The sequence below is a fragment of the Pelobates fuscus genome, chromosome 7 (assembly GCF_036172605.1).
Source record: "Pelobates fuscus isolate aPelFus1 chromosome 7, aPelFus1.pri, whole genome shotgun sequence".
Classification (NCBI taxonomy): domain Eukaryota; kingdom Metazoa; phylum Chordata; class Amphibia; order Anura; family Pelobatidae; genus Pelobates; species Pelobates fuscus.
Genome location: NC_086323.1, coordinates 58210115 through 58222191, shown reverse-complemented (window position 1 = coordinate 58222191; position 12077 = coordinate 58210115). Strand labels below are relative to the sequence as shown.

At 41.9% G+C, this 12077-nt stretch overlaps 1 protein-coding gene across 2 annotated transcripts in view; it reads left to right on the top strand.

The window, feature by feature from the left end:
• PALMD (palmdelphin) overlaps positions 1-12077 on the top strand; it is a 97103-nt gene that overhangs the window by 70141 nt on the left and 14885 nt on the right. For both annotated transcript variants that reach the window (XM_063428331.1, XM_063428332.1), the window contains one exon: positions 6587-6717. In XM_063428331.1, the coding sequence (XP_063284401.1) occupies positions 6587-6717 (131 nt within the window). The remainder of the gene's footprint in view (positions 1-6586; positions 6718-12077) is intronic.

Below are 12077 nucleotides of genomic sequence, written 5' to 3'. Positions count from 1 at the left end.
ACATTGTCATCTTTCTTGCTCGCTCTCTCTCTCTCTCTCTCTATCTCTCTATCTATATACACACACACCTTATTCAGAAAATACCGACACTCCTGGCTTTATAATAAATGTTGTTCTTTTATTGTTAGAGACATCAACGTTTCAGTTCCTCAACAGAACTTTCATCAGGGCATCTGTCCTGATGGAAGTTCCATTCAGGAACTGAAACGTTGAGGTCTCTAACAATAAAAGAATAACATTTATTATAAAGCCAGGAGTGTCGGTATTTTCTGAATACTCTATTTACAGTGTTACTTGGCACCGGGTTTATTTTCTAACTGGAGGTTGGAGTGCAAGAGTTTGGATTTGTATTTTATATCTTTCTCAGAAGAGTACTGTCAGGTTTCCCAGAAGTGCACAGTTGTTGACTCTTTGTTTTATTGAGCAGTAAAATCATGGTACAAACACAATTGGCTTGTGACACCTAAACAGTGTCAGTGTGGCTAGCTATCTCTGCATATAAAGAATTCCTCCAACTCAAGCTCATCTGGAATGCCTCTAATGTGTGGGTTTAATCAGTGAATTGTATTGTTTATAATTGAAATTAAATGTTTATTGTTTGAACAAATAAAAGCTATAATTTTAAACAGTGACTTTTATCCTCAAGAGCCACTACCCTCTCTTGGAGGTCAGGTGAGGTCTGCCACAGGCTTTTCCTAGAGGACTGAGAGTCTAGTTGCACAGTGTGTAAACCTGATGATATCTTCCTTGGCAGCCATGATGCCGCCTGTAAAGGTAGTGGCTGCCTCTGTCACCACTGATATGTGACTCTGATCATCCTCAGTAACTCTTTGCTGTCGGAATTAGTAGATGGCATGCATTTGTCCTAATCTGAGGAGATATGATAATGTCTGCCATGCTGCCCCATGACCTCTCCAAATCCGAGGAGCAGGAATCATGTCCGCTCCATTTTCTTTTGTGCAAACCGCGCTGTTTGCCTCAAAGTCCTGATATCCTGCTATAGTTTGCATACTCCCTCTGTTTGCGTGAGCGTCTACCCCATAATGTTCACGGTGTGGCAATAACAATACTAATATTGCTTTAAAAGTAGCTAAATCGTCACAAAATGTCTTCTGTGTCTTATGATGATTTGGGGTGCATTTTCCAAACTGTAAGAAGGCTAAAGTTCTTCTAAAACTAATTGCGTCTCCCTTTCAAATTACTACACAACCCATTTAGCAGACAATAGGTGGCGACTGTACATATTGCTGAACAATAACCCATTTTAAGTCATGAATTAAAAATGAAGTAATTTGTTAAGGTAATTGTTCTGCTCTGTTGGCTGAACTCCTAAATTAACACAAATATTTTCATTTGGCAATGAAGCGTTTGGCAGACCTTAAAGAGAAACTATCACCAACAAGGTATTTAATCATATGAATGTTAAAAGTACACCTTTTGCTGTGTAGAAAACCCGATTTGACAAAATGGGCCAATTCGCATTCCATTTTATGTTCATATTGGCTGTTGTATTCTTCAAATAAAGATAGCCAAATGGTACATTTAAAATACTATTTCAAGCCTATTTGTACTGATTTGTTCAGAGCCATTGATTTTATTATTGTTATACAGGTAAATACAAAAAAAAAATCACAACATTTAAATATTTTTCCTAATATTTAACTCATTTAGAAAGTTTATTCAAAATTATGAAATAATTTGATAAGCCTTTCCAACAATATTAAATTAAGACATTGGTGTTTCTGCCATATTCATGTTAACTTTGTAGAACTCTGTAAGGTATAACATGGTATTTAGTTAAACCAGACTGCTGAGAGATTTTGAATTTAGGTGAATAATACATCTTTGATTTTCATGCATTCTCAGATTCATTTTTTTTTTTTTGTTGTAAATCTTTATTTTATTATGACACATGTGTTATGGGGTACAGAATAGAAAGAGGAGGCATTGTGGGGTAACACAGGTTAATAATAGCAAGATGGTATATAATACACTCCTAAGAAAGACTGCCATATATATATATTTTTTTTGTTAAACGTCATGTGAACAACATAATGATACAAGCTTGGTTAACTGAAGTGAATTAAAATAAAGAGAATAATTGATGCTTAACAGTGCTAGAATAAAGTAGGCAGAGATGTCTAAACGATAACAATCTGTTTGAGAACGACCATGTTTGCAGCATCCTGACAGTATTGGCTCTCAGAGTTGAATATAAGAAATAATATCGTGACATGGCATAAGCATTTAAACCGTTCTGCGGTGCTGTGTCATGAAGATTAATGTGTCTGGTAGCAACTGCTTAACCCTTAGTTTACCTTAAGGTTTCAAAAGGCTGTCTAGTGTTCATAGTATAAGCTAGCATGCAACTGAAACATCTCTAACATAGGAATTTTAAGTCATGGGTTGTATTCAAATATTTGTAAATGTGCCACGCTAGGTGAGTAAAATAAACTAAAAATTAACAAGCTAATTACACATGTCTAGGCTGGAAGATAAGTTTATCTTGACTCAAAAAAGGCTAGCGAGGCATGTGGGTTAGGGCACAGTAAAATGTCGACAAGTATGTTGTGGCGCGTGCTTAGGCAGTGAGGCCACGAGAGTGGTCGATTGAAAGGTAGTAGTTTAATTAAATGCAATTCTGACCTTAGGGCCTGCATGCATAAGTGGCGTTATGGACAGACTAACATATTGTGACCATGAACAAAGTGATCTCAATATAAAATAGTCGACTTGCTTATTGGCAGTAATGCAGGTGAAGTCGACTGTAGTAGGCCAGGTCCCAGATATGCATCTCCAGGCAGCAATATAAATGATAAAACATAGAAATACAATGGATTTTCAACGTAGGCTGGTGTAAGGGTAGCAGTTAAATGCAAGGCGTTATACATAAGTATGTTATATATTAGCTAAATGCAACCACTAAACAATACCATTAAGCCATGTGGTAAGTGTTTCCGCGGGTGGAAGTCCAGCGAGGGGAGTTCGTGCATGCTATTTGGGCCAGGTCCCCAAAAGTCATTGGTAGTGCGTGTTATAAACCGGACTACCAGTCCAAGAGGCTAGTTTAGCCTATACCGCTGCTGGGTAGGGCCATAGCGCGGTCCAGTAGGGTGGAATAGACGGCACCATCGTCTTGGGAAATCCTCAAGGCTGCAGCATGGTGCGGGTTGATGGCGGCCGCCCTCCGGCCCCAGGTCTCCACAAAGGCCTGCACCTGTGATCCACCGACTCGATTGCTCATAGAGGCCGGGTCGACCCGTCGTCGGGCGCCATTCGAGGCCTGGGTGTTCAGCCGCCGCCAGCGGCAGGCAAGCCTCCGGCGGTGTGGTCGGTGCCTCTGAGTTTGACTCTCTGCGGCCTTCAACCTGGGATGGTATTGTGGGCGGCCCTTAGGTAGGCCTCTGGATCCGGCTGGGTGTTTGTGAACCGGGCTTTGTTGTCTGATCCAAGATTGGGATGCCGCCTTATTCAGGTTTGTTTTACCCTCCTGATATGCTGGGACTTGTCTTGTAATAGGTCGCTTGTTTCTACGTCGTGAGTTGGGCAGGCACTTATGTGGGAGGCTTGTTTTTACATGGGTTTGGGACGGGCGGTTCATCAGTACCTCCAGTTTGCTCCAAAGTTCGTGAAAGAGTCTCTCCAGCCTGGCCTCATATCCCATTTCAGCCGCTGCTTTGCCGAGCATCCACGTGACCTGCACTGCCCCCTTAGTGATTCGGTTCTGGTAATCGCCTGTGTGTGGATCGTGACCAGTCTCATGTTGTTTATGAGGGACCGGGATATCCCCCTGGCCCGGTGGGGGGGGGGGGTGCAGTGCCCCGAGTGGTCCTGTTGGCAGGAGAGACAAGGGACGGGAGGTCGGCCGCCTCCCCCGCCCGAGGCCTCCGCTAGGCCGCACCCGGTCTTCGGCGGTCGGCATTCCAGCAGTCCACGTCGGAACACTCCAGCCGTCATCTACGGTAGGTATGTCCATAGTTGGGTCAATTTGTGTGTGGCAGGAGTCCCAGTGAGTCGCTTGAGAGAGTAGATTAGTAGGGAGCTCCTGCAGAGTGCGACCGTCCGCCATGCCAGTCTGGCCCCGCCCCCCTCAGATTCATTTTTAACTGGCGAGTAACACATAGTCCTCTATTTAATATTGTTGGATGGGGGCGGGGCCGGGCCGCCGAGCAGAGCGGTCGCAGGACAGCTCGGCTCCTGCAAAAAGAGATGCATAAAGCTCGTATATATGGAATTAAAGCTCGTATATATGGAAATTACCCACCAATACCTGCGACCCTCAAAGTAACCGGGCTGCCTGAGCTGGGGAGAGACTTGCTCCCGGAGTTATAGTCCCTCAGAGGAGAGGGGCCGCTGCGCCAGGCGGGCCCTCGCCTGGTGGTGAGTGGAGCGGACGGCCGCCGCGACACTATCCTGCCCGAAGGGGCCCGACACAAGGGTGCTATCTGCGGACCCGGTCCCGGTCCCCCCCCTCTGGACCGGGGGGGTGATCCCGGTCCCCACCCTAGGCCCACCAGCGAGCAGCAATGCCTGCACCAGGCTGAGATGGAGAGCCAAGACTCCGAGGAAGAAAATAGCGGAGACAGTAAGCGGGAAGATGGAGGTACGAAGCTCACACTGGTGACAAGCGGACATGGGCCAAGAGGAAACCGGCGAGTATCTGCTGAGACCCATACCGGGTTTACTACTTGCCCTCTTCCTTCCCACTCTAACATACTACAGATAAAGCAGAGCTCATTAAGATGGCCGACGACACCCAGCCACGTGCGGATCAAGCAATGGCGGATCGAGACGATCGGAACGGCAGCCCGCCACCGGGACACACTGCAGCCACTTACAGGGACAAGATCCGGCTTCCCCACAGGAGATACCCGGGCCGTGGCCCAAGGATGCAAGCCCTCCAGACAGCCCAAGGCTTTGGGGAAGACGGGCCCGACTTTCGCCCTCCGACCATGATCTGCCCATCAGATCCACTGTCGAGCCAAAGCAAAGATTGCCCAGGGACTTCCACCCCAGCCTGAAGTGCTGGACTCCTAGCATACCGGGACTCATTTACTAACACATCTGCTAATACACACAACTCTGCACTCGATAGCGCTCTCCAGACAACCACACTTGCTTTACCACATCCAGAAGGAAACATCACAGGGCAGGGACACACATAACATGCTTCTGACATGGCCACTCACACTGTTTTGACAGAACACAAACCCGTGCATCACTCGAGCTCTTGCCGACTCAGACGACCTGGCTTGTCACACTAGCAACACTGCCACAGCTCACCTCAAAAATCTCTCTCACAAGCACACTATATATACACAAACCACGCTAGTATGCTCTGTACTCTTGCCTATACTATGGGATAGCCGAGCAGAACAATAATGCATAGCTAGTACCTAGCCTGCCTACCATAAAACACTATCTTGTAACACGCTACTGCAACAACCGCATGCTAAAATACTTATACTAAGCTTGTTTTCTCTTGATAACCATCATACAAAAAAAAATGTGCATCTATTTTATATGCCACAACTGTTATACTCTGTCTATGTTGAAACATGCTACTGCTGTTGGGGCATGGCATAAAAGCTTGTTATATTAACTCATGCACAGAAAAATAAAGAATTTAAAAAAAAAAAAAATATTGTTGGATAACCTCTCCAAATTATTTAATATTTTTAGATAAACTTTTACAATGATTTAACATAATACAAATATATATTTTCATTTTTTTGTAATATTTTTATATTTTTTTTTATGATTTATTTTCTGATATTTTAATATTAAATTACTTGGAAAATGTATCCAACAATATTAAATGGAGGCCTTAGTTAGTAGGTCCCGATGTGTAGTGTGACGGGTGCACAGAATACCAGCCTAGTTCACTTCAAATAAGAAGGCAGCACAGACCTGACTTCATTGGGTTTTGGGGTAGATGGCCAGTGTTGGTATCACAGAAGCATGTTCAACCAATGCAAGTGATCAACCAATGATTAGTGCCTGCTTGTTGAAAGGTATACCCAATTTGCATAGTTGTACAGGTTTTTTTTTTTTTTAATTGATCTGCGTTTGTTATGTAGTAACACATTACTCTGTTATGGTTTCATGGCACATGCAGATATATTGAATGTAGTCACCACTAAGTTTCATCACAACCTAGGCATTAGCTAAATCGGATTCATGTGCAATCAAGTCCTGTTTGGAATCAGCTGAGCCAGGAACACTGGCTGTTATGAAATTATTTGGGAGAGCTATGCATGCGTTGCTAAATATTAAAGAGTCACAACCTTGAGTTAGAATCCAGTGTTCATGACTGGGCATATCTGCTGTAACTTATATCAAGAGAAACTCAGAACTTCATTAAGCCATTAAGAAATCATCTTCAGGCCTGAATATTAGCCACACATCTATAGTGTATGGGGAAAAACAACATCAGCGGCATTCATCGTTGGGATGTTTTGAATTCTGGGCTTCACTCTCAAGAAGATACAAACTGATTTTATGTACTCTATTATACTGTATAGAGAAAATGTTGCAAACAATTATAATTTTTTTTTAATAATCAAACACTCTGTTATTTTTTTAGAAAAAATCTCTGCGGGAAAAATGGCTTTTAGATGGCTTAAGTACAATGTCTCCAGAGGAACAGGAGGAAACATTACGGCAAAGCCAAGCAGACCAGAAGCAGATCAAAACCTTAGAACTCAGTATTGTCAGGTATGTTCTGCCTTATGTGGTATAGCAATGATTCCCAATAGGCCTGCTAGTTTTGCACATAGTTCTTTCGCCTCCCTTGCACACCCTCAGTGCCACAAATGGTGGTCCCGTGACAGGCAACTCTGTAGACTTAGTGCCCTAGACATTACCTACCTTGGGTTCACATGTTTAAGCAGGGCATCAAGTTTGCCACTAGAGGAAGATATTATTATGTTGTTTCCTCCTGCAAAATACATTAAAAGGATACGATAGTCATCAAAACAACTTCCGCTTAATGAATGTATCATGCACCTGCAGTCTCACTGCTCCATTATCTGCCATTTAGTAAGTCACTTTGTTTATACATCCCTAGTTACCCCTCCCTGCATTTGACTTACACAGCCTTCCTAAACACTTCCTGTAAAGAGTCATCTAATGTATACACTTCCTTTAATGCAAATTCTCATCTCCTGCTATGTTAATAGCTTGCTAGACCCTACAGGAGCATCCTGTGTGTAATTATAGTTATATTTACAGAGCAGGAGATTTAAACTTGTAAAGTAAGCTACATCTGATTGAAAGTTAAACCATTTTGTTTTCATGCAAGCTGTGTCAGTCACAGCCAGGGGAGGTGTGGCTAGGACTGAATAAACAGAAACAAAGTGATTTAACTCCTAAATGGCAGAGAGTTGAGCAGTGAAACTTCAGAGACATGATCTATACACACAAACTGCTTCATTAAGCTAAAGTTGTTGTGGTGACTAAAGTGCCCCTTATTATTATTTAACCTTTTTTGAACCAATTCTGTCACCCTTCCCTCTTGCTTAGTGGGAAATTAGGACCACAAGTTGTAAAAATTATGCTTATGTTACATCACTATATACAGGTCACACATAAAGTGGACTTTTAATTGAAAACTGTTGACGTACTACTCGGTTTATACTAGATGAACATAAATGTTCTCTTCTAATTGAATACTCAATGTGCACAGCTTTCTCATCAGTATTTCTCTCCCCGTGAAAAGCAAAATGCCTTAACAGCAGATCCACTGTGATACTTTGCGCACGTACCTTGCTGTGCTACTCTAAAAGGCATTATCATGATACTCAAAACAATACTGCCGATTTCAAAGTGGGGAACATTACATCACTTTAAAAGACAAGATTGCATCATAGCTAACGAGTGTATGACCGTAATCTGACAGTGTCATCCTACGTCCTCCTTATGCTTCATGCCCTATTATAAGAATTGTTCAATCATCGTTTGAGACTGTCATGAGTTACTACTCTTACTGTCTTTGAAGGAATCCAACTTTTAGAAGAAATGGTGAGACAGTAAAGCAAAATTCCAAATAGAATGATACACTACCAGCATTAGTGTGCTACCATAAAAAAAAAAAAACAACCAACACTTCTTAGGAAGACCCAATTACTTAGGACGATGCATTAACGGCTAATTACGTGTTAAGTAGCTTTCTAAGCTTGCTTCTATTTATCTGATTAGAATGATCTATCATTACTCTTAAAGCAGCTCTGTCACTTTGATGGTTTTGCTTTTAAACGTAATCCTCTTTGTCCGTCTATTTCTCCTTGGTTTTATTTTATTTCATTTTTGTAATTATCCTTAGATTTATTTTTTTTTAGTTACTTTTTCTTATGTGAAGCATGATCTTTGGCATTTTTTTTTTTTTTTTTGGAACTGGATGGAGCTTAATCAAAGTTACACATTCCAGTTGCTAAACTAATTTACCCACAATCCATCAGTCAAAAGAATTCCACAGAAAGGCAAATGGCAAACTTTATTGACAGAGAATAAAATGGCAGTACCCTGGTATTGAGATCCAGCGTGTAATAAATGTGTATATGTTAGGAAGATTGGAATAAGTCTCTTTTTTTAATTTATATATATCGACTTGGAAAAATGGCTAATGTAATATTCTATAAAGCACATGGAAGAAGTATAAAATAAGGGACAGGGTAATGGGGGGAGTGTAATCATTAAGATACAATCCCTTACATAATTAAAGGAAAACTGAAAGAAAAAAAACATGACAGTTTATAGCATTAAGAATACAACGTGTTATCTTCCCACTAGAGTGTTACCACACCTATTTTGATTGATTCCCCTCCCAAACTAATAACAAATGTTTTACTTACCTTTATTCCACAAGCGCCGGTCAATAAGTGGATGCTTAGCCTCCACTAGCTGAGATAACAAGGAAGCTATTCCTGAGCTATGCAGTATCCTAGTAAAGAGGTAACCTTTTTTTTCCCCTGTACTTGCACAATTTTGCCTCTTTTCTTTATAAAGTGCCAACAAAGTCGGACAAGACGAGTTGGACGCACAGAAAAAAAGGGGTGTTGAGGGCCCTGCTCTACGAGCTTACATGCTAGAGGGAGTGGGGTATAGTGGCACAAAAGGTAAGAGTAGGATTTATTTCGTGTTCGGGGAAAAAGTTTACAGTGAAGGGTTAGTTTACTGTCAGCTGCTGTTAAATGCAATGTTAAATAAATATGTGTATATTTTAGTATTTTACATGGGAATGATTTATTTGCTCCTTCTCTGTATCATAGCAATAATTACCTTGATTACATGAAGATATGAGAAGAGTCATTAAGTCTTTGTTGTGTTTGCAGACACACCGTCACACCTAAGTTATACCCCATACTTCATGGTGGAAAATAAACCTGTTTAGATCAGAGCTAATGCTTTAATTTAATAGATCACGCAGCAAATATGTTTATTGTCCATTTACTACCTGCAGAATCATAAGCCCTTTCAGTGCCAGAGGCTGTAAAACACAGACAGCAAAAGACTGAATACAATGCACAGTTTGGCACGAGAGGTCCTGTGGCAGCAATACTTTTTTTTTTTTTTTTTTTTTTTGGTGATAGATGAGAATCATGCAGTCTGTGTTGACACTTGCTTTCTGCTGACATTTAATTTAGGATTTAATGAAAGTTAAATGGGATGATGGCACCATTCCCTTTTTTGTTCATATCTTACCCTGATTGTCCGTTTGATAAAGTTCAATTCGTTTCCACTTGGTTTACTCTGCGTTTGGCGGTTCTTTTGCAATATTTTATATTTGCATTTACTAATTAATTGGACAAATATATCATGATTAATCCAGTGACATTTATATATAATCTTCACAATACTGTCAATAATGTCGCTATACCAGTGTGAATTTTTTTTTTTTTATATATACTGGCTAATATTGTATATTAATACAATTTCCCACAATTTATACATTCTGTCCATTAAATTCCTAAAATTCATCTCTAGCTGCACAAATTATATAAATAAAGTAAAACAAAAACTCAAATGGACACATCTTGCCGTTTTAGAATACACAGGGATCTGTATTCCATATTTATTATTATTATTTTATTATTTGTATAGTGCCAGCAAATTCCGTAGCGCTGTACAATGGGTAGACTAATAGACACTAAATTGTAACCAGACAAGTCGGATGCACAGGAACAGAGGAGTTGAGACTCATGGAATATTTGTCTTTGGATACAATGCAATCCTCCATGGTTTCAACAGACCTTTAACAACCGTGCATATAATGTAAATAAAAGAAATCGCGATCTGTTCTCACTGGTAAAACATTTTTATATATAAATAAGAAATAAATCAGTTTATTGTTTGAGGCCATGTGAGAAGCGAGTGAGCCTTAGAGAAATATTATTGTTTATGTAGAACATGAAAGCATAATTATGGTTTTTCGCTTATGAAACATATTACGTTATGAGAGCACAAGTTTTGTCTGGTCCTGTCGGCAAAATCTAATCCTTGAGCTTTCAAAGGTAGCATTGTTTTCCCAGAATGCATCCCTACCACAAAAGTTTACCTCAGTATTTTCCACGATGGCTCAGTGAGTGATGATTGCATGAGAATAAACAATTCATCCTTAAATAACTGAATTTGTAAATTTTGTTTGAGATTAGAATTCTGCAAAATATCCTTTTAAAGAGTGAAGCCCCCATTTTAAGGTGATATGAATTTATTTAAAGGAACACTATATAAAAAAAACACATTATGCTCCTCTCTGGCACAACATACCCTACGGGTATGGCATAGAGCGTCCCGGGTACATGGCCTCACCCGACACCCCTCACCCTTACTGCCACTCATCCATGACCGGGACTTCCCACCAGGGCTGGATCCGAAGGCCTTCAGGGACCTCATCCACAACCCAATCCCCAGACTACACCACATATACACGCATAACGGACGGAAGACACTCACGCAACTGACGGAATGTACACACCCCACATTCATGCAAACCTTCAAATACAAACAACTTTCGAACTACATTGACTCACTGCCCGGAGGACAGAACTACGCTAGGGAACCGACCACCTTCGAGGATTACTGTATCCAACCAGACCCCCTTCCCCACAGCATTTCTATCCTGTACTCACTGCTACAGAGAGAGACCCCCACAGAGACTCCTGCCTTTAAGGGAACATGGGAAACGATCCTGGGGAGGACATTTACAGAGACAGAATGGGACAAAATTTGCTATCTAACACACCACTGCTCCACCTTTTCAAAGACGCAAGAGACGGCATTTAAACTATTGAGCCACTGGTACCGCACCCCACACAGACTACATGCCATAGACCCCTCACACTCCGACCTGTGTTGGAGATGTGGAGAGGCTACAGGCACCACACTACATCTATGGTGGGACTGTCGTAAGATTACACCATTCTGGAAGTCTATTCACGATATCTTGTCGAGGCTGTCAGATGCACCACCACCGCTGGATCCAGCGGCGATGCTGTTACACCACACGACAATACCCAGATCTAGATATAAAAAATCCCTGACCATTAGGATCCTCAATGTAGCAAAGCAGATCATCCCTCAATATTGGAGACAGGACAGACCCCCTCCCCTAAGAGCCTGGTTCAACCAAATGGAGGACCTCAGAGCTATAGAAGAACTCCACTCTGGGGCCACCAATACCACTGTGAAATACATGGAGACCTGGACACACTGGATTGTATCCACCATGCAGACAGACTTCACCACTCACCTGGAAGCAGGAGACTCACACGACGGGACGGACTGACTCCGCCACCCCACCTACCCTACCTACCATAGTGCTCATACCCCCTCCCCCTTCAGGATCCCCCCCTACCCCCCCATTTCCCCCCCCTCTAGCATCTCCCACATCCCCCATTAAGGTCGCAGGCAAATCCCCCGACAGCACGGAGACACGTATGATTACTGTACAAAGGCTTAGGCAGTCACATAGACGCATAATGCCCACCTACGGTGACTTAGAGATGATAGACACACCTGGTTACCCAACCCCCTCATCCAATGAACCGCAGCTACATGCATATTGAATCTAAGCACCA